The 22,919-nt window shown below is 43.1% G+C and overlaps 1 protein-coding gene across 6 annotated transcripts in view; it reads right to left on the bottom strand.

Moving 5' to 3' along the window:
- Window positions 1-22,919, bottom strand: part of ANKRD44 (ankyrin repeat domain 44) — a 164,286-nt gene that overhangs the window by 41,348 nt on the left and 100,019 nt on the right. For 3 of the 6 annotated variants that reach the window (XM_053361757.1, XM_053361775.1, XM_053361793.1), the window contains exons 7-14: window positions 19,046-19,188; window positions 17,558-17,770; window positions 16,333-16,411; window positions 14,209-14,323; window positions 11,813-11,895; window positions 6,189-6,252; window positions 3,396-3,464; window positions 1,154-1,294 (exon numbers count right to left, since the gene is read on the bottom strand). In XM_053361757.1, the coding sequence (XP_053217732.1) occupies window positions 1,154-1,294; window positions 3,396-3,464; window positions 6,189-6,252; window positions 11,813-11,895; window positions 14,209-14,323; window positions 16,333-16,411; window positions 17,558-17,770; window positions 19,046-19,188 (907 nt within the window). Of the gene's footprint in view, window positions 1-1,153; window positions 1,295-3,395; window positions 3,465-6,188; window positions 6,307-11,812; window positions 11,896-14,208; window positions 14,324-16,332; window positions 16,412-17,557; window positions 17,771-19,045; window positions 19,189-22,919 lie in introns of all 6 variants that reach the window. The other 3 variants (XM_053361746.1, XM_053361765.1, XM_053361785.1) reach the window with 1 other exon arrangement.

Genomic DNA, 22,919 nt, shown 5'->3' with positions numbered 1-22,919 from the left:
ACGTGTGGAGTGGACCTGCCCTCAGTCATTGGGCCAGGAGATTTGAGGAAGAGCAGTGTTCTGGGGATATTTTAATTTCTGCCACAGTGCAAGGTTCCTGCCGAATCCTTCTGCCATCTCTTGAGTGCATGGATATGACAGAATAGTCTCAATGCCTCCCCTAATGCGTGTTTAGGCTGATATTTCTGTATCTCCAGGTATACAAAAAATGTTCTGAATTGCAATGGGTTCTTAGAATCAGAACCATAGGATTGTAGGGTTGGAAAAGACCATGAGGGTCACCTAGGAATTTATGGCCTAACGCAGGGCTCGAATACCTGAACTATCAAATGACTGAATCGTCTTTGCTGCCACACACTTGTGGCCCTTTGTGTTCTCTCCTTTTGAGAAGAGCAGCCATATACCGCAAACCCACCTACACTTTTACATCAGGAGGACAGAAACTTGAGGAACGGCATCACAGCAACATTACCATAGGGAGAAAACATCCACAGTGCTCCTCTCCGGTAAACAGAGTCCCTCTTGTTTCTGTCTGCATGAAAAAAGGTCCTATATAACTTAGTAACTGAGGACCAGGTTTTACCAATAGGCTCATGAAATCTAAAATGGCTCTAGGTGAATTTTTTACATATCACACACAGCTTTTACCTGTGTGAGGAACTAACCTCAAGAGGGAACAATGGAACTATGGAAAGATGGTATTAGAAAGAAGTAAGGTAATTTTAATCTGTTTAGACAGAATGAAAAGTGAGGCAATTTCAATTTGTTTTAGCATTTTAACTTTTGTATGTATGGTTGCGATTTTTCTCCCCCGATTTTATCATTTTTGTAAACCGCTTTGAGGGTTTTTTTGTGTTGTTTTTTACAATCAAGCGGTGTCTAAATTTTATGAAATGAATAAATAAATAAAGTCCAAGCTGCTGCATTTGCAGATATGACGGCAACTTGAAGGGAACTGGGAGGCTTCTCAATACGCAGAGGACATAAGTTATTCAAAGTAATCAAAGTAGCTGAATGCATTCATGAAGGGGAAAGGGAATACTTTTGGTTCTGGGAGTATTTTTTCTGAAATAAGACTGTTGCATAAAGAGACCAGAAATGACACTGGCTTAGCGCTGAAGTTGAAACAAGGAATGCAAATAGGCTTGTTTACTTTCTGTCCATGTCTGAGGCAGCAGCATAGTGTAAAGCCGTCCGTCCCCAGTCATCTGTTTCGTTAATATTGGCCCCCGTGGTCACCAGCGTCTCCATACATTGGAAATGACAATTTGCAGCTGCGTAGTGCAGAGGTGTCCTGAAAAATAAATAGAAACAAATTAGCTCAGACACTACCTTGAGTAACAGCGTGCGTTACGTTAACTGCTCCTGACAGCAACATTACTATAGGGGGAACCCATTTCGAGGTAACAATAGCAGCTATTTAATTGAATGCAGAACATATTCTTCCTCCTGCGGTGAAGATTAGAAGTAGGCGTTTGGGAAATCCAAAAGACCATGGGCTGCGGAGGGGGGTGGGGAGTATGGAGAGAAGAATTGAACAAACAGAGGGATGTGGAATGTTATTCACAAAAAAACCACTAAAAACAAGGAAGAAACAAGGAACACTCCTGAAAGGGAGGAGGGAGGATAGGGAGAAATAATGATGATTCTTCTCCTACGCTGTGCCTGTGAATTCCCTTTATAGGTTTTGCACCTGCAATTCGCCAACTCTATAAGGGCATTCCAGAGTTGGTCTCCTCTCTATCTTGTTGAGGATGTAAACATTATTTTCAGCACCTGTGCATTCACTGAGAGGGGAGCACCGTCCTGCTTAGTTCTGTACAGTGGTACCTCAGGTCACAGACGCTTCAGGTTACAGACACTTCAGGTTACAGACTCCGCTAACCCAGAAATAGTACCTCGGGTTAAGAACTTTGCTTCAGGATGAGAACAGAAATCGCATGGGGGCAGGGGGAGGCCCCATTAGCTAAAGTGGTGCTTCAGGTTAAGAGCAGTTTCAGGTTAAGAACGGACCTCCGGAACGAATTAAGTTCTTAACCCGAGGTACCACTGTACTCACCATAATAACAACTGCAGCTCCAGGAGCTTTCTCTGTGGTGGGGGTAGAGAACCTGTGGCCCTCCTCCTAGAAATGGGATTGTAACCCAGAACATCCGGGAGGCCATGGGTTCTCCATCCCTGCCCTATGAAGCTTTTCTTCACTGTGATTCTTTGTTAGCCTTTTCAACAAAGCTTGCCCTCTTACTTTGTTGCTTGACTAAGGGCAGGAACTTAGCCATCTTCTCCACCAAGACTTATGAAAAGTATATCTTACATCCAGAAACACATATAAACAGTGCTTTTTTTCTAAAAAAAATATAAATGTTTAGGGGTACTCTCATTTTCCTACTCATATTGAAATACTGCCCCTCAATGAGGCCAAACTTAGATTCACAAAATGTTTAGGGGAATGCGTACCCCTGCGTACCCCCCCCCCCCAGAAAAAAAGCACTGCATGTAAGGTTAGGGAGCACTGGTTATACATACGCTTGGCAATATTTTAAAAAATGAGTGCTGCTCGATGACCTCTTTATACATTGGCACATTAATGCAGTTTGGGCCAAAAGCAAAGCAAAAATTGCTTATTTTTTATTTATCAAATCTATATCCCAAGCTTCCTCCGGAAGGAGCCCAGAGAAGCAAACAGATACACAATTTAAGAGCAGAAACATTATAAACCAGTTAAAGCATTCAAAAAACTATTGCAGTCAAAAGTACTCTAAAAGCAGTTGCAGTTAAAAGCATTCAAGAATCCAAACTGTATTGGGAAAGAAAGAGGAAAGAATAAGCCATTGGTGGCAGGTGATTTTTTTTAATAGAAAGAACAAAAATCTATTTTATGGATTCAGTGTAGACTGCACCTGTATTTTTTGGCATTACACTTGAGGCAGCAATATACTACAGGGGATGCCTTTTTCCTGTCCTGCTCAGGTGGAGATTTAAATAAGGGGCAGCCCCACAGCAACGTATAACCACTGCCACCATCTGTCTCAGTTTCTCATTCTCATCCTCTCATGCTCACACTTCAGCCTATCAAAAATAACCTAAAACTTCAGGAGGGAGGGAGGGGCGGAAAAAACCCAGTGCTACGAAATCAGGACCGTGCTACGTACTCAGAGCCCTTAGACAGATTTGAGATCTGGATACAGAAGCCCAATGTTTGTCTGTGGCATTCTAGATCTGAGCAGAAATATGCCAGCATCAGGAATTGTGTTATGTAGCTTTCATCAAGGGTCGAGTTTTAGAAGTCAAGGATGACCTTCCTTTAGTTTTGTGTGTTATACTCATGTATTGTTAAGGCTAAAGTTCTTGTCTTTCATTTTTAATTTTTTTTTTAAGTACGGTAAATTACAAACCTTCCATGTTTGTCTTTTTTATTGAAATCTGCTCCACTGCTCTGCAAGAGTTTTACACAATCAACGTTACTGAAAAGACAAAGAAAGGAAGAGAATGCATGAACTGAAATAAAACAGACACTTCGCATTGATGGAGGGGCAGGGAATTTCTCCATTAACAGTTCGGGTTCTGGGAAGAACCAGCTAGGATAAGCAATCTAAGCAAGAACAACTGAAAGAACAATTTGTAAATATCTCTTCTGTCCACACAGAAATCCGTGGGATACCTTCTGAATTAGCCAGCATAGTCCTATTCAGGCAAATGGTACCAGGAACATGTGAGGGTAGCCATGCTCCTTTGACAACACCATACATGCCAGCTACGCCTTTGGTGGATGAGTGATCATAGGCAGTCTGATGGGAGCCATGAATAATTCTTCCAAAGGATTGGGAGCCCCGGTTAACCTACTTTAAGTCATAATACCTGCCACTGAATAAACCAATGTGCTTTTCTTCAGAGCATATAACAAAAGACTGTTTTAAATTAATCTATACAAATTTAACCCCAACCGTTTAATCGGAAAGAACCACTGCAGCCAATTCATTTCAAAATTTTGTTAAGACATTAAAGGCATGATCTATCAAGAAGTTCTCCTTCACAACTCTCACTGTGGTCAAGAAATCACAGTCCCCATTCATTGTTGCAAGTTTATTATGTGCAGGAGAACTTCCTTCAATGTGGGAAGTGCCTTCAGTTGCTAAATGGGTATCTCAGGCAGTGCCCTTCAGATGACTGCAACTGCCATCATCTCATGCCATTCAGCTTCCCAGCATTTGGGGAGCAGTATGTTGGCTTCCCCAGTATTGACGTTTGTTGGATGCAGGGCTTATTATGAATGGAAGAGATAGAATTAAGCTGACATCCTTTTTCAATCGGTCTGTCTCTTAAACATCAGAACTGTACCAAACCCCTTGAAATCTGTTGCTTGTTTAGCCTCTCTCATGCTAAAACCTAAGTCCTGATATGCACAAATGTGGGAACGGTGGACGTTAAGACTTGTTTTACGGCTAGCCTTTGATACGGCACAGCACAGCACAGTCTGTTAAAATGAAAGATTTGGCTACAGAATTACAGGATGAGGATTGCTTTGCCCTCTTTCTGGCAACTTGCCTTCCAGGATGGCAATTTAGTTATTTGGCCTGTATGAAAAAAGAACAAAGCGTTCACTTCTTTGAGCTGGTCTGGCCTGGATAAGGCAGGACAAAAAAAATCTGCTCAGGCAGAAGAGGTAGTAAACAACCATCTAGTGCAACTTGTGCCCTCTAACACAAGGCCAATTATTATTAACTCTCATCCAGGTCTAAATCAACCTTTAGGGTATTTAAGTATGGTATAGCAGAGGGCCCAGGTTAAAATATACCGTATTTTTTGCTCTATAAAACACACCAGACCATAAGATGCACCTAGTTTTTGGAGGAGGAAAACAAGAAAAAAAATATTCTGAATCCCATAAGCCAGAACAGCAAGAGGGATCACTGCGCAGTGAAAGCAGCGATCCCTCTTTCTGTTCTGGCTTCTGGGATAGCTGCGCAGCCTGCATTCGCTCCATACGACGCACACACATTTCCCCTTACTTTTTAGGAGGGAAAAAGTGAGTCTTATAGAGCAAAAAATACGGTAGTTCCTTGTCTAACACAGTAGACATAGTAGACATGCTAGGTCTCACACAGTATCACATAGATCAGGTCACGGTGGCAACTCTCTTGTCATGGAAGGAGTAACTACAGTCATACCTCTGTGAACGTCCACCCCTTCGATAGTCCATTTCGGCGGACGTCCGCAGCAAACCCAGAAGTACCGGAACGGGTTACTTCGGGTTTGCTGCTTCGTGCATGCATAGAAGCGCAAAACCGCTCCATGCGCACGTCCAGAGCAATGCTCTGTCTAGCGACTCTTTCGTCAAGCGTCCGGGGCTCCAGAATGGATACCAGACACTCAACAAGGTACCACTGTACTGTTCCCCGCTGAGAGAGAAAAATGATGTATTAAATTAGCAGCCTGCTGAGAAGCAATGCATTCTATGCTGTGGTTTAGGATTACAGTGGTACCTCGGGTTACATACGCTTCAGGTTACATACGCTTCAGGTTACAGACTCCGCTAACCCAGAAACAGTGCTTCAGGTTAAGAACTTTGCTTCAGGATGAGAACAGAAATCGTGCTCCGGCAGCGCGAGGCCCCATTAGCTAAAGTGGTGCTTCAGGTTAAGAACAGTTTCAGGTTAAGAATGGACCTCCGGAATGAATTAAGTACTTAACCCGAAGCACCACTGTACAGGATATGGTCTCTCTTTTCTGCGAGTGGCATGTATGGACAAATGGGGAAGGGAGAAAATGGAATTTCATGTAGGCCTCGGATCTTTTAATTTAATGCTGCTCCCACAAAACCCAATTTATTGTGAGGGCCACACGATTCATTTGCAAGATTAAGCTTTGCAGATGGGATTTCCTACATGATAAACCACAGCAATCACATGAGTGCTTGAGAATACAATGACTCAGAAGAGGAGGGAAGACTCAAATGAGGGCTGAGCAATCTATGACAGGAGAACGGTGGTGTTTGCTTAAACAGGCACAGAGTTTATTTTTTCCTCAAGTGTGAGTTTGCATGCGTGAAACACAAAATACCAATCCTCGGAAACAACGTTTTTATGCAGTCTTTCGCTATTCCTTATTTGGAACCAATTTATTTTGCGGAGAGGCCACAGAACTGAAATTATATATAACTTGGCAGTTACGATTTCAAAACCACTTACCCTCCTGCAGCAGCGGCATGGAGGCACGTTCTTCCAAATTTATCTGGGGTGTCTATTTCAAAGCCTGCAGACAGCACGTGCTCATTACTAAACATGGATACTATGCTATACTTTTGTCCTAGTTAAACCGCAAGAAACATTGCAGAGACAGAAAAATCAGTTAGTCAGAAAAAAAACCCCAACAACACAAAAATTAGAGAATGCAGACACAACTGTAGTCAGCGAGAGGTTGTCATGGAAACGGACAGGGGCTGCTCAAGCTTGGCAGCTGCATAAAGAAGAACCGTAAAGTCAGAAAGAATCTATTTTCACATTCAGCCCTGTGCTATATAAGTATTTAAATCATGCAGCAGGCATTTATGAGGCAGATTGCTATCGAGAGAACTGACAGCAGGGCACGAAGGCAGAAAGCTCTGCAAAGGAAACAAGGGAGTCACAGAGATTGCCTCAGCAGGCCTCAAATAGGATTTTTATTTATTGATGGCTTCAAATTCTGTGCCGGGGGTGGGGGGTGGGGAGAAAGGGTGACTTTCTAGGAAAATGTGAACGCTTTATATGGAAAACAGCAAAAGTTTATTGAAGCAAGGGTACGGTAAAAAATTCACCGTTAAGTTGTGGAGTGGATGGATATTCTTTGGGAAAGGGGTTGCGATTATTTTTCCCTAAGGGTGCATACGGACAAAACATTCTCACAGATGTGGAAATATTTCTGTCTGCCTTGTTCTGTGCATCATGCGCATGGGTTTATTTATTTATTTCCTACTGCTGGGAGAAAGGTTTTTGTCCTTTTTTACTCCTTGGAAATGGTTTTTGTTTGTTTGTTTGTTTTTTGAGAAGGTACCTAATAAAAATCCCAAACACAGCTCAATTGGTGCCACTGTGGAAAAAAAGATGGTACGTTTTTCCTGTTACTGTCCTTGCCATATTTATATGCCTGTGACACCATATCAACTGATGAGCGGACAATTCCCTCTTACGCCTGAGCAGTTTTGGAACTATTTTTGGAAAAGTTGTAAACTGATTTTTTATTTTAATTTTTTAAGTTTAGTAGAAGACTAGTGATTCCTCAGTGATCGGGGTGGGGGGAGGGCAGTAAAAGGCTACACCCAAGCACAATAATAATCATACTACTGTTACCACCTCTATAAAGAATACAGTAGTACAGTTGTACAACATATGTTTTGCATCCCAAAAAAGACTCCTGTTTGTAAACCGCTTTGAGGGTTTTTGTTTTGTTTTGTTTTTTACAATCAAGTGATGTATAGATTTTATGAAATAAATAAACACATCCTGGAGAGCCACTGTCAATCAGTGTAGACACTATTAAGATAGATGGACCAAAAGCCTGTGTCAGTAGTATAAGGCAGCTTCTATGCTTCTGAGTCACCTATGGGCTTGTCCACACCTTCGCTTGCCCGGCCACTTTCCCACAGGGAAACCTTAAACGGCTTAAAAGCCTTCAATAGCTCAGGATACCTGAAGGACCACATCTCCTCATATAAACCATCTTAATCTGAAGCCCTTCTTCGTGCACCTCCTCGTCCACATGTGGCCCAGAGGGTGACAACATGACCTTCTCTGTGGTGGCTCCCCGTTTGCGGAATGCTCTCCGCAGGAAGATTTGAATGGCACCTTCATTATATATATTTTAGGCACCAGGCGAAGGCATTCCTCTTCAACTAGGCCTTTGGCAGATTAATATTCCACAGCCTTTTAAATGGCTTTGTAGGAAGGGCGAGGGGAGGTTATTATTTGGCTGCTTGGCTTTACTTATTTACTCGTCTTTATCCTGTATTTTATTCTGTGAAGCGCCCTGAGATATTATGGATGAAGGACGGTATATAAATCTAATAAATAACAATAACAACGACAAACCTAAAGGGTGGTTAGAAATTATGATATATGTAAACTGCTAAAGTAAAATGAAAATCAGATAGGTGGGACTTGGGGAATCCCACTTAATAATGTTTAGAAAAATAAAGATATGACAAGAATTTGTTTGTATTGTTTGTCTTTTCTGTTTGTGTTTTTTATTTGTGTTATAAAATGAGTATTTTTTTGGGGGGGGGATAACAAACCTGCTCTTTACCACTGAATCAGAGCAAACATCAATACGGTAGATGCTCCGATTCAGCATTTGAGTGGGTCTCCCTGAGGAAAGTATGGACGAACCCTAGGAGATATGGAGAGGTGCAATCCTAAACCATGTTTCTAATACTCTTGCACTACTCTCCTAAATTTGGAGGTGCAGCTGCCCAGTTACTACCCAGTGTGGTTCGCTCTAGTATTGGTGGTCTTAAAATTAAGCGGACAGCTGGGCTGCTAAAAATGCAAGGACAAGGAGTGAGAGTGGCTTATCCTCCCTCAGCGCAGCAGCTTTAAAAAGGAACAGTCAAGTCATAGAGGTGGCCTCTTCAGAGAAAGGCAAGCTGCCATTGTACCTCAGATTAAACAAAGCACTTCTATCCATGCTTAGGAAGCGGGGACGTAAATGATTAATGCTGACAAGTTTCTAACCATACACTGAACAACACGTGGGGCATTTTAAACGACACGTTTTTCGCCCAGAGGGAAGGGAAGCTCCGTTTTCGTAACGCAGGGGTTGTTCCCACATTACAAAATGGCCTACTTCCCCAATATTTTCGACACCGGAAAATGTAGAACACCCGTGGTCTAGTCACCAGGAAGGAGAGGCCGCTGCCTGTGCAAACGTTTCGGGTGTGGAGCTGGAAGAAACTATGTCTGATCACATTTCCGTGGCACCAACTTTCTGTATGCGAAGCCAGTTGTGTGGCTTTGTAAGCGTGGCTTATGGTTTTTGAAAGGGCTGTCAGAAATAAAAGCCCGAATGGCAGTTCACGATGCCATTTCCACACCAGTTACTGAACCTTTACGTTCAGAAGCAATGCCCTTAGCAGGGGCTGTACTACAGCAGCATTTGAACCTGCCTCGACTCACATAATAATAATAATAATAATAATAATAATAATAATAATAATAATAATTTATTTATTTATACCCCACCCAATCTGGCTGAGTTTCTCCAGCCGCTCTGGGCAGCTTCCAATCAAGTGTTAAAAACAATACAGCATTAAATATTAAAAACTTCCCTAATCAGGGCTGCCTTCACATGTCTTTTAAAGAGAAGATAGCTGCTTATTTCCTTCACATCTGAAGGGAGGGCATTCCACAGGGAGGGTGCCACTACCGAGAAGGCTCTCTGTCTGGTTCCCTGTAACCTCACTTCTCGCAATGAGGAAACCGCCAGAAGGCCCTCAGCGCTGGATCTCAGTGTCTGGGCTGAACGATGGGGGTGGAGATGCTCCTTCAGGTATACAGGACCGAGGCCGTTTAGGGCTTTCAAGGTCAGCACCAACACTTTGAATTGTGCTCGGAAACGTACTGGGAGCCAATGCAGATCTCTCAGGACCGGTGTTATGTGGTCCCGGCGGCCACTCCCAGTGACCAGTCTAGCTTCCGCATTCTGGATTAATTGCAGTTTCCGGATCACCTTCAAAGTTAGCCCCACGTAGAGCGCATTGCTCTCTTCTCCATTCCATTTAAATTTGCAGGGATGATGATCAAGGAGCGTCTAGTCTTGCTGCTTGCCAACCTTTGCAGCCAAGTGCAAAAAGCAGGAAACAAAACTAAGATTCAAGAACTATTTAGATTGGCAAGAAGGGTTCGGTTGTTTTAGTAATTTTGAGAAGGAGCAGTACATTGGGGGGGGGAGCTGAAAATGATGGGGCATCTGAAGCTGCAGGCCGAGATGTGGGGAGCCAACACATGAAGACACCAATAGTGCTAATGCTAATGAAGGAATGTTGTTAGACGTGGTAGAAAGTTGGGATATTGGCTTGGGATAGTTGGGGCATTTTTAATAAAATTTAACCAAGTCACTGCTTCTATTACTGGCCTCCACTCACACATCAAAACCGATGGCGATGGATTTGGTTCCCACCCAATGCATTTGAGCTTAAGACTCTTGATTTATGCAGTCAGGGACATTAAAACTGGTACAACACAAGGTTTCTATATCCTTTTAGCCAACTTCATCTATAAATAATATTAATATTATATAAATAATATGGATTATAATATTTCTGAGTTCTTACACATGCAGAAGATAATAATAAAAACTGTATTACATCCAAATTAGGAATCTAAAATATGATAAAGCGCTTTAAAAAAAAAAAGGCAGCAAGGGAAAACCAATTTCCTAATCTTACAATGCACCAAAGTTTTATCATTCACTCTGAAAATACAAGAGCAACATAATCCTATACTTGTCTGCTAAGGTGCTTAGAGTTGGTAAAGGTAAAGGTAAAGGGATCCCTGACCATTAGGTCCAGTCGTGACCGACTCTGGGGTTACGGAGCTCATCTCGCTTTATTGGCCGAGGGAGCCGGCGTACAGCTTCCGGGTCATGTGGCCAGCAGGACTAAGCCGCTTCTGGTGAACCAGAGCAGTGCACGGAAACGCCATTTACCTTCCCGCTGGAGCGGTACCTATTTATCTACTTGCACTTTTCTCGTGCTTTTGAACTGCTAGGTTGGCAGGAGCAGGGACCGGGCAACGGGAGCTCACCCCGTCGCGGGGATTCGAACCTCCGACCTTCTGATCGGCAAGTCCTAGGCTCTGTGGTTTAACCCACAGTGCCACCCACGTCCCCATTGTTAGTAGACCCCTAACTCCCCTCATTGAGCTGTGATTCCCAGAGTTCTCTTTGGAGAAGGACTGGTTATTAAGCCACTCTGATAATTATAGCTCTGTGAGAGGAACAGGGGTCTCCTAACAAGTCTCAGCACCCTGAAGAAACTACAATGCCCAGAATTCTTTGGGGGGGGGAAGCCATGACAGTTTCAAGTGGTCTGATACTCCTTTAAATGTGCAGTGCAGGTGGGGCCTAAATCCAGTGAGATTTACTTCCAGATTATGTGGATGCAGAATTGAAATCTAAGCCTTGGATCCCAAGTTGCTGTTCCATTGGAGGTTTCCAATGGCAGGGAAGGGGGGTAGCAATTTTTTTCCAATTTCTCCTTCTCCTTGCAGCATGCCACCACACTCTTGGAGCAGGGTCTTCCAGCCCTATGGTGACTTCCAGATTATGTGGATGCAGAATTGAAATCTAAGCCTTGGATCCCAAGTTGCTGTTCCATTGGAGGTTTCCAATGGCAGGGAAGGGGGGTAGCAATTTTTTTCCAATTTCTCCTTCTCCTTGCAGCATGCCACCACACTCTTGGAGCAGGGTCTTCCAGCCCTATGGTGCAGATTTTCAGGCTACTGCAGGGTGAAGTCTTGAAAATTGCTTCCCCCGCCCTCCCCACTTCCACCAACAGGAACATACCATAGACAAAAGTTCCTAATTCCCTATGGCCATCAGGGAAGAAAAAAGCATACATTGTGCTTCAGACACAAGCAGTACAGATGATAGGAATTCATATGCATGCACATAGGTAGGGGTTTGCACAAATAAGCACATGCAGCTAGCGCCACAAACATGAAACAGGAAATGAGGCCTTTAAATTTTAGTAACGTGAGCACACAACGCTAACCAAAAGAAGGACCCACAAGCAGCTCATTTGCAATGTTAACTGAGCTTTGCATTTTCTTCATTTGCTTACCTGATGACAGCAACTTCCTACAGCAGTCGGCATGGGCATTTAGTGCTGCCAAGTGTAAGGGGAACATTCTGTGGACGCCGCATCTGAAAAACACAAAGGAACCTCTGTGCAAACCCTTTCAGAAGGAAATCAGGCGGACCCATCTCAAAGTTGTTGTTTTTTTAATCTACTCAAGAGGGAAGTTATTTAAGTGTTGGCTGTCATCTCAGGGAAACCTAGGCAAATTCAACAGTCAGGGAGTAGGAGTCAACTAAATAGTTGTGCCAGAACTAAAACAACTGGAATTTGTCCCTCTCCTCTCCCCAGACATGCCCCCCTACTGTCCTCGAATCTGCTCTGGAGGGTCAGGGGAATCCCCAGAAGAGATTTAGGGGGTGCACTGGAGGAGGAGAGGGGGGAGATTATTCTAATATACAATCTGGAATCCTTGTCCGGACAGAATGATCTGCTTAATGCTAGGTTGAATGCAGCAAACAAGCCATAGCTGTCAACTTACAGATTTGAAAATAAGGGACCGGCAGCCAAAATAAGGGACCTGCAGCCTCACCTCTTCCAGGCACTCCAGTCTTCCTCTCCTCCTGCAGTCTGGTCAAACTCATGCTGGTAGCTTCGAGAACACTGTCCAACCAACTTTGTAACCAGAGGTTTAACGGAATAGAATCTGAATCACATGCACCACAAGGCCTGTGCAGCCTCAACTTAAGATGGCTCCCTGGCCTGGCTTTGAACTGCAAAGTTTGCAGCAGCACGTGCAACAAAATGGTGTCCAGCATTTAAAAACCCCCTCAGCTTGCATTAACTAGCCACACACAAGGCATGCAAGCTCCACCCCCCCAGTCGTTCTTAGACTTCTTGTTGGGTGAGCAACACAGCCAAGCAACACAGTTGGAGCCTCCCTCCTCCCTGGCCGGCAGGGAGAGAGGGAGAGGAGCTGCTTCCTTTGAAATTTAAGGGACATCATTTAAGGGACATTTAAGGGACATCTATCAATAAGGGACAGCAGCGGGACATGGCGCTGGAATACGGGACTGTCCCTTCAAATAAGGGACACTTGACAGCTATGAAACAAGCACCGTGAGTTTCCTAACAGTGCCTTATTCGGCTCTGAGTTTAATAGATCACTTTCATGCTAACACAACTCCTAGCAAGAAGCCTGCCATATCAAATACTTTGAAATCTCTGTGACACACAAATATGAGGCCAGACAGGCTGGCAAAACCATTTCAATAATCTGCAGAGCTCTTCCATATGTTGCAAAAAATAAATAAATGGTCCAACGCAGCTTCTGTCTTCTGATAGACCAGCTATTGCATAATTTCTGTCTACAGCCTAAAAATATTCCCATCTGAATATAAACCGGTCTTTCTCCTGCAATGCGCTCCCTCTGCTACACCAAGGATAAGCTGATGACCCAGCTGTCCGCCTCTTGATTTTATCCCATATCCCTTTATAACACATAACTATCTTAATTAATGACCTTCTGCTTTGCTTTCTGCTCATTCCACAGCAAAAACCCTCCTGCTCGACATCTACTTAGAAGATCACAATAGGATCTTGACAAATGGGTGTCTCAGAATTTCATTCTAGATTGCAGGCAACTAATTTCCTTCTATAATGGCTGTCTTCCCAATACTTCCAAGCCGGCTTTTCACTTCACTGGGCATTTCAGCCACTGACAGAGGTGTTTTATTTGATCAACCTACAGGTCACTGAAGCGTGTAATAGAAATTTTGAGCAGATAACCCAGATTGCTCAACCTAGTTTTCATGCTGGCGTTGTTCTCTCCTTTTTTTTTTACCTTAAACACTTAGAAAAGGAGTAGATTGAAATTTATAAAGGAAGAAGCCAAAAAGGTTGCAGTCCTCAAAATGGTCATCTCCCGACCCACCTCGCTTCTAAATCTATATAGAGCAACAATCTAAGCACTATATAATTTTCCGTTTTCCACTGCAAATAGAAGCATAAAAAGTTCTTGTGCGATCCAAAAGACAGCAACATAACTAAATTAGCTTTGCAAATGTTATATACAGTGGTACCTCGGGTTACATATGCTTCAGGTTACATACGCTTCAGGTTACAGACTCCGCTAACCCAGAAACAGTACCTTGGGTTAAGAACTTTGCTTCACGATGAGAACAGAAATCGTGCAGCGGCAGCAGGAGGCCCCATTAGCTAAAGTGGTGCTTCAGGTTAAGAACAGTTTCAGGTTAAGAACAGACCTCCAGAACTGTATATAAAAACACGCTGACTCCCGCACCATCCACAGGCCGGACTGAGAAGGCGATTGGCCCCCGGGCCTTAGGTTGCCTACCCCTGTGCTAGCATATTCACAACAAACCTTATACAGTCCGTCATTGCTAAATCATCCAAAAAAATGTATTTCTTCAGCAACTTACCTGGCAGCATCAGCTCCACTGGTTATTAGGGTGTTAATCAAAAGCTCATGTCCATATCTTGCAGCCACGTGGAGAGGGGTGTTGCCATCCTTATCAACACAGTCAATTTCACCTCCTGGAAATTTTTAACGCAGAAATAACACGTAAGGATCAAGTGCAATTCAGCTACCAAAGATTTCACCTTACTCACTAGGAATATAGGTCACTCATCAACATCAGCCTGAAGAGATGATGCAAGTTATTTTAAGCCTTCTCACTAGTCACAATATAAACTATTTCAGGGGCAGGGTATGAATGTATAAGCTAGGCATTAGCTACGCACTCACTGTGTTCCTACAGCAGAAATAATGACTGAGTGTGTGATGTTATATTACACAGGCTTGCCTGAAAATTATTGCCATGCAATTGTGAAAGTTTACTTAATAATTCCCCTCTCGCTCATATAAGTAGGGCAAATATATCTGTTCAACTTCAAAGCACATAATAATCTCTTTCGATAGAATGCAAGTTTTGAATGCAGTTAGCAAGTTCACCTCTAGCTCTGTCTTGCAACTTTCTCGGTAACTAAGATTTCTTCTTTTGTGGAAGTGTGTGTGTGTGTGTGTGTGTGTGTGTGTGTATCACATCTCTACCAAATAGGCTGAAATATTTTATTCACATTGCTTCTCCAATACATTGGTAACACATCTTATGCTACATTATAATTCAACAACAACAGCGTTCTACTCACCAGTAAAGGATGCTATAAAATTTCTTTTTCAGATTTAGGCAAAATTAATATCTAGGTTTTTTGTCTTAAATTTTCTTTGGCAGAAAATATTTTTTGAGGGCAGAACTAGATATGATGGGTTTAATCTAAGCCCCCAATCTACCATGGAGGGCACCAAGTCTGGAGACGCTGACCTACATTGTCCATATATATCATAAAACACTTTCTTTATCATGCCTCTCGGCAGCTTTGTCAGATAACGAACTGACAAAATTAGAAAGAACCACCTCCATCATCTGGTTTGTCTATGGCCAAGCCTGCATAAAACTAAACTATCAGGCAATAACAGTTCCATACCTGGGTGTACTACCTTATTAAACTGACTCCGATTGGCCTGTACTGACTGTATTGATTCGCAACTGTTAAGAGGAAGTGGCAAGATAAAGCAAAGCAGCAGGTAGAAGATTGCTAGAATTACTCAACTGGGAAGGGCTTATTCTCTGTATTAGAAAATAAGACTGCATGTCATCGCCTACGAATGGAAAGCACTCCACAGTCTGCTGCTGATAAATGGTCACAACAACACAATCCAATATACACTCATTTTACTAATCTGTGGGATGTCCTACCCCAACAAGATATTATTATTATTATTAATTATTATTATTATTATTATTATTATTATTATTATTATTATTATTATTTATACCCCGCCCATCTGGCTGGGTTTTCCCAGCCACCCTGGGCGGCTTCCAACAGAACACTAAAATACAATAATCTCTTAAACATTAAAAGCTTCCCTAAACAGGGCTGCCTTCAGATGTCTTCTAAAAGTTTGGTAGTTATTTTTCTCTTTGACATCTGATGGGAGGGCGTTCCACAGGGTGGGTGCCACTACCGAGAAGGCCCTCTGCCTGGTTCCCTGTAACTTGGCTTCTCGCAGCGAGGGAACCGCCAGAAGGCCCTCGGCGCTGGACCTCAGTGTCCGGGTAGAACAATAGGGAGCCACCAGCTCTTTCTTAATTCAGGAAGGAAGTCAAAAACTTGGTTCTCACTAGGGTTTTTAGTGTGATCTTATATATGTCTACTCAGAATTATGCCCCATTGAATTCAATTCCCAGGAGAGTATGTATAGGGTTACTTTTGTTATGTGATGATTTAGCTGCTTTGAGTTTTGAATTGTAACAGGCTTGTCTGAAAAACCTAAAAGCTGAAGATCATTCAGTCTTATCTGCAGCTTCTGCTGTGTTTTTTGGCTGTTCTGATTTGAGCCGGGAGGGAGTTGTACACCGCTTTGAAAACTTTTGCAGAAAAGCAACTTATAAATAAATTCGAATTAATTGAAACTCAATAAATCCCCCCCCCCAATTAATGCTTTCTTTGGATCAGGAAGAAAACAGGAAGAACCTTCTTACCATTCTGAATGAGAGTTTGAGACCGCGTAAACCTCCCATGCACGGCTGTCATGTGCAACGGGCTCTTCCCATCTTTACTCTGTCAAAAACAAAACAAAATGCCCCAAACTGACCACTGCCATTTGACCACAATTCAGTTTAATCATAAGCACGGGGTTGCAAGGTGTCCTGAAATGTTACAAGTTGTTAGTAAATCCAGCCATTCGTCTTTGACCACCTAAACCAGGCTCCCTCAACCTCGGCCCTCCAGATGTTTTGAGACTACAATTCCCATCATCCCTGACCACTGGTCCTGCTAGAAAGGGATCATGGGAGTTGTAGGCCAAAAACATCTGGAGGACCAAGTTTGAGGAAGCCTGACCTAAACTCACTATCAGTTTGGAAGTGAAAGAGAGCCACCCAAAAATAAGATAGTGGTTTCATTCAGAGGTCTTCCTAGGTGTGCAGAAACACATAAGTTTGTGTTTTATTTTATTTTTAAATTAAAGGCATCACTCAAATAGTATTGTGTGCTTCCAGGACCTACAAAACGTTGAGGGCGCAGAAATATTTCCTGGAAAGTGCCCTCACCTTTGCTGTGAGGGAGAATACCGCAGCTACGATAAAATCCTGGATTTCTCCATTGTTTTCTATAGGCAGCTCTCACTTCTATCCAAAAGGGATGAAAAGAATCACGAACTGGGCAAACTATGTGAATCTATCAGCTACAACCGACTGAATCCTGGAAAGGCAGAGGGGCTGTGGGTGGGTGGTTCTCAAGTCTGGATAATTGGTCAATTCCCTACTTTAGTTAAGGTCGTATTCCCCCTGAAGGAGGAGGTTCCTAATCTCCTCTCTTTCACTACAGACCCCTGTGACCTCAGTAGCTAAGAGTGCCTTTCCCCAGCTTTGGCCAGAAAGAAAACTACGGCTGTTTCTGGACCGGGATGACCTCATCACAGTATCCACGCAGTGGCAATCTTCAGGCCAGATTTCTGCAACGTGATCAAAGTGGGGTTGCCCCTGAGGTTAGTCCATAAGCTGCAGCTGGTACAAAATGCAAGGGCTCAACTGCTCACTGGAGCAGAATATCGCCAACATGTCACCCCACTGTTGAAAGAATCGCATGGGCTGCGAATGAACTACCTGGCTAAGCACAAAGTGCTGGTTTTGGTGTATTTTCACCTAGTTTGCAGAGATCAAATTCAGGCAATTAAAACTACAGGTGTGAAATCTATTGTTTTACCTGAATGTTAACATCTGCTCCATTATTCACTAACAATTCCAGACAAAGAGCTCCATGTGTAGAAGCAGCAGCAAAATGCAGGGGAGTGAATCCACTGTTATTTGGTTGGTTGACATTAGCTCCATAGTCAATCAGCTCGTTAGCCACAGAATCCTGCCCGTTATAACAAGCAATATGAAGTGCAGTATTTCCGTAGACGTTCATTTCATCAATCTGCAACAAAACAAGGCCAATTTAATTAAATGACAGACATCAGCTCCCTGGCCTTGCCTAACCCACCGCTGACTGCATCTTGACATAGCAGGAGAGTTCCAGGACATGATTTTTTACTGTATGCGAGAGATTTCATTGACAAAAATACTCCAGTAAATAGCAATTAATTAGGTATGTAGCTCCCTTTAGACAAGAGAAAGAGAGAGAGAGTTCCCCGTGGAAAATAATAAATAAATCAATGTAGCTATGAACTAGAAAGCTTTTAACTAGACCCATAAATAGGGGGTGGGAGAGGAGGTTTTTTTCCCCTTCAAAATTTATGTGAAATGACAGTGAAGAATAACAACACTTAAGTCTTGAAAATTTTCTAAGTGGAAGAAAGCATTATTTCAAGAAAATAGGAAACCAACACTAGGAAATAGGAAAATCACACTACGAAATAAATGTGATAATTGTAAAGAACTTACTTTGCTAGGGGTGTCAAGTCCCATTGTTCTAGTTTATTTCCAAGTGAGACAATTAAACTTTAATGCCCCTAACAAGGAAATATTTGTTCTGAAACCTCTCTCTCTCTTTTTATTCGAACCTTTTATTTCATGATGCAACTTTTTAAACAAAATCCATTGTGTTGCTTATCTTTTTTGATGGAACGTGTGTCTTCAATGTTTTGATGGAAATCATCAAGGAGAATCTTTAGACTGCCTGATCTTTTCTGGCATTCAATATAAATTTCGAAGAAAAATAATTAGAAAAAAATAGGTTTCCCTGTCCTCACACTTCATCTAGGTTAAAGAACTCTAACTCATTGCTGAATAGATCTACTTTGTCAGATGAGGGAATGACACTGCAAAATATGGAAAAAGTCTGCCCATCAACATGGAAGTTATTATCCTCATTTTCCAGAAGTACAACTGGTATATATAATAGGTTTCAGAGGTACCTCCCCCTATGTATCCACCCACACTCTGAATTCCTATTTTTATTTCAAGCCTGGTGGAGAACGGAAGGCAAGATAATCACACCTAAACATGTCACTCTCAACTGCTATGGTATATTAGCATCATGGGCAAGAAATATGAGAAAACCAATAACCCAGGTGACAAAATGGGTTCCTCCATGAACCTTACCAATGAGAGAATAAATTTTCGAAAGGCAGCGAGAATCTAATTTCATAGCAGGATGAAAATTCCAGCAGGAAGGAATTATACCGATTAAAATCACAGTGTGCCCTGTGTTCACTAGCTTGTTAAAAAAATATTATTAATTGCTTCTTACCTCCACACCAAGATTGAGAAAGTGTTTCACCACATTGATCTGCCCATTCGACGCAGCAGCATGAAGTGGAGTGTAACCCTTCTTATCTTTACATGTCACCTCCGCACCGTGACTGATCAGCAATGCAACAACTTCCAAGTGGCCTTGGAAAAGAGAACTGGGGCATTACTCGTAAATCAAGTAACTCAAGGTGATCATGTTAGCGTTTCAAGACCTAAACGACTCAGGCCCCCAAACCCTAAATTTCCACCTCCTTCCCTGCACGCCCTCTTGGGTGCTAAGATTGGCAGAAGGGGCATACCACCACTTATGTGGTCTACCACCCATTTGATTGAAACAAGAATTCCAACAGCCAAAAAAGCTGAAAAACATCTTCATATATGCGACAACGGCCGCGAGAGTTTTAATAGCACAAGGATGGAAGACTGAAGAAACCCCAACTAAAGAATCATGGCAAGAAAAATTGATGGACTATGCAGAACTGGCAAAACTGACATACAAGCTACGGGACAAGGATAACTGTGACTTTAAGGATGAATGGGAACCCTTTACAAAGTATTTGAAGATGCAACAAAGCGAATTGGACTCCTTGGCTGGCTTTGAATAAGCATTCACAAACTTTTTATTGATAATAATCAGCTGAATAGTTTGAGGATCTATACAACTGTGTAACATGCAGAAAACAGCATTTTTAGAGAAATCAAAGACTGGAACTGAGGGAAGTGGGGGGGGGTTCTGTGGGGGGGGAGGAAGGAAAAATGGAGGGGGGGAATAAGGATGATATATTTCTGGATAATATGTTTTGTTTTAATTTTGAATAAAAAGTTATTAAAAAAGAAAAAGAAACAAGAATTCCAGTGGTCCACCACTGCGTTTTTTAAATTCACAAAGAATAGATCTCTTAACAATTAAGTTACAACAAACTGGCAGCCTCGTACCCAGGGAATTCTTAGAAAACAAAAAACCAGTGCAGTTTTGAAAGTTTCAGTCTGCCATCTTGATTTAAAATGGCATCCAGTTATATCCAAACAGACAAAAGCTTGCTCCTTGATCTCAGGAACCATCATACAAAATTTGGTTATGATATGTCAAGAGCTGCCCAAATGTATAGGGAGCTAACAACCTTCCAACATGCATAGCAGATACAATTGTGATCCTTTGTATACATTCCTGCTTAAAATCTTTCTTTGAAGTTATGTCGTGGCTCTGATCAAGGTCTTCCAATGTAGCAAAATGCAAAAAATATGTAGTTACTAGATAATCCACCCAAAAATGTATTGTGGGTCACTGTTGGACCCTCTCCCTTCTACACAGTTCTGCAGCGAGAAACTTCAAAACGGGGGCAAATGTTTTGAAAAAACACACTGTATTTGCCTTGGAGAAATGTCAAACCACATTCTAGTGTGTTCACAGGTTGACTAGGAAGCAAGCTGAATGTATTTCTCATTATCACAGATCGTAGAAGTCATGAAAGGGCATCAAATTCTTCATTGTTCGTTTTTTTCTTATTGTATTTTTACTGCCAGGGAGGGAGGTTTTCTGCCTTAGATGTCAAAATATATTCACTAGCATTGGGAACTATGGTCCTTTCATGGAGTGAAAGAGAGAGAGAGAGAGAGAGAGAGAGAGAGAGAGAGAGAGAGAGAGAGAGATTTGCTTCTCTGTCTAGGGTAGTGAAAGACTTTGGCCAACTCTATTAACACAAGATTAGGGTGTGGGTGGGTGTGTACACCAGACATAAAAATAATAATAATCACAGGTGCCATGCCTTGTCAGGAGGGTGAGAGGGGGACACAGACCCATAGAGCAAGTCTATATTACCCAGTTCTTCCATATTCCCTCTGTTTATTTTGCAGACAATTTTTTCTTACTTTTCCCTTTATTCAAAGGGCCAGTGACAAATCAGCATGACAACGTTAGGATGCTCCAAAAATAGTACATTATTAATATCATCTATTGAACCAGCTGCATGAATGGCATCAGTCAAGACAAAGACGCTTTTGTAGCCCTCTCTCTTGAACAGTTTTGTCTTGAAGGGAGAGGTGTAGGGGTTGGGTTGCTATCAGTAATCCCTGTACCCTGTACCTGAAGTAAATTCCTCAAGTAAATCCAGTAAATCCTCTCTTAATCTTGCTTTGCAGTTGCTAGCAAACAGCAGCAAGACCATTTCCTGTGCTTGCCAGCTAAGCAGAAACCGCATCTATTTACCGTATGTGGTCAGACAGAGCAAGGGGGCCGCTTCCTGCACACGCTTCCTATTGCAGCTTCCTATTGCAGTAACGCAAGAGAAGAACACACAAACAAGGGAGGGAGGGGGGCTTAGCTAGCCAAACACCTATATGCCATATAAGGGAATAAGCTTAACCTTGCTAGCTGATTGGAGAATTTGAAGAGGTGGGAAGAGATGGGCAGACTCTCAGGTATAAAGATGCTTGTTTATTTGTATCTATGGGCCAGTCTTTTGGGAACGATCCCACTGGCCACCTCTGTGCACAGATTTCAATAAAACTTTTTTCTCCAAAGAAGAATCTTTCCTGGTGCTTTTTGCTCTCTCTCTTCGGCCCTGGGGACGCAGGCAAACGATTCCCTGGCAAGGATAAGGCTTCAGCCTTCATTTTGGTGCGTTGGCCGGGAATCGCCCCACCCCAGGGGGCCGGGGAGGGCCAGGCCCGACCTCGGTGAACAGCCCCGGACCGGCATTCGCGGCTCCAAGTGCGCACCCCTGCCTGTTCGTGGGGGGAGCCGGCCACACCGCTCCGGAGTGGAGACACCTGGTCGAGGGAGAAAAGAGGACGGCCGAAGGAGAGGTCCGCAGCGGAGTGCAGGTAAGCCCTAAGGGAAAGGGCGTGGTAGGAAGCCTGATCAGCTTCCCCTGGCCGTGAGCAGTAGAGTGCCGCCAGGAAAGGGTCTGGCTGTGAGCAGTAGAGTGCCGCCAGTAAGGTTGGGGAAAGGGGTAACAGAGGGAAAATTATTTTGGTGTGTTTTGTGTGTTGCATGTTGGAATTATATTGGGGTGTGTTTTGTGTGTTGTGTGCCAGATACTCCAGTGGTTGAATTGTCAAGTGTGGGCCGGGGCTTAGCGTCCCCTTGGCCGAGCGATTGCAGGGCTGTGCATTTCTTAGCAACGCGAGTTCGCCAAGTCACAGTCTGTAGTGGTTGGTGTGTGAAAGGATCTTAAGCCCGGTTAGGAGCGGAGTATCTGAAAAAAAAATGGGGTCTGGGGCAAGCTAACGTAGTCCTCTGAAATGCTTTTTAACTAACTGGAAAGCAGCTACGAAGCATGATGATTGGGTTCAAATTGAGAAGAGAGAGGATGAGGATCAAAATAACTTGAACGTCCACCCAGACCAGATCCCTTATATTTCTACCTGGAAAATCAATGTAGAAAAGAATCCACCGTGGCTGAAAGCCTGCCGAGGCGACGCCCCACAAAATACAATTTGTGCAATCCAACCGGCAGGGAAGTCAGAAAGGCCCCCCCTCCGGTGATATCAGAGCCGGAAGGAGAAGAAGGAGAAGAGGGGGAAGTCATTAAACCGCCGCCACCCTATGCTCCACCAACTGCCCCTCTAGCGAATCCCCCAGGCCCAGGGCCCCAGGACCAGGGAGGAGCCGGCCCTCAGCCTGAACCCTCCAAGGTTGATGAATTAGAGAGCGAAGAGGAAGAGGATGATGAGGAGTTTATGAAGGGACTAATTGAGTTAGCAAAGAAAGGAAAAAATGTGGACACAGTATCAGACATTGAGATTGCAACAGTAATGATAGCTCAAAAACCTTTGAAACCCTCTGATGCTGGGGATCCGTGGAGTTGGTTGTACTCCTGGTTGCCTGACAGCAGTTGGTTTCGTCATGTTATCGTTTTAATTGCTGGACC

The sequence above is a fragment of the Podarcis raffonei genome, chromosome 1 (assembly GCF_027172205.1).
Source record: "Podarcis raffonei isolate rPodRaf1 chromosome 1, rPodRaf1.pri, whole genome shotgun sequence".
Lineage (NCBI taxonomy): Eukaryota > Metazoa > Chordata > Lepidosauria > Squamata > Lacertidae > Podarcis > Podarcis raffonei.
Note: the sequence above shows the minus strand (reverse complement) of the source record. Positions and strands in the feature narration are given on the sequence as shown.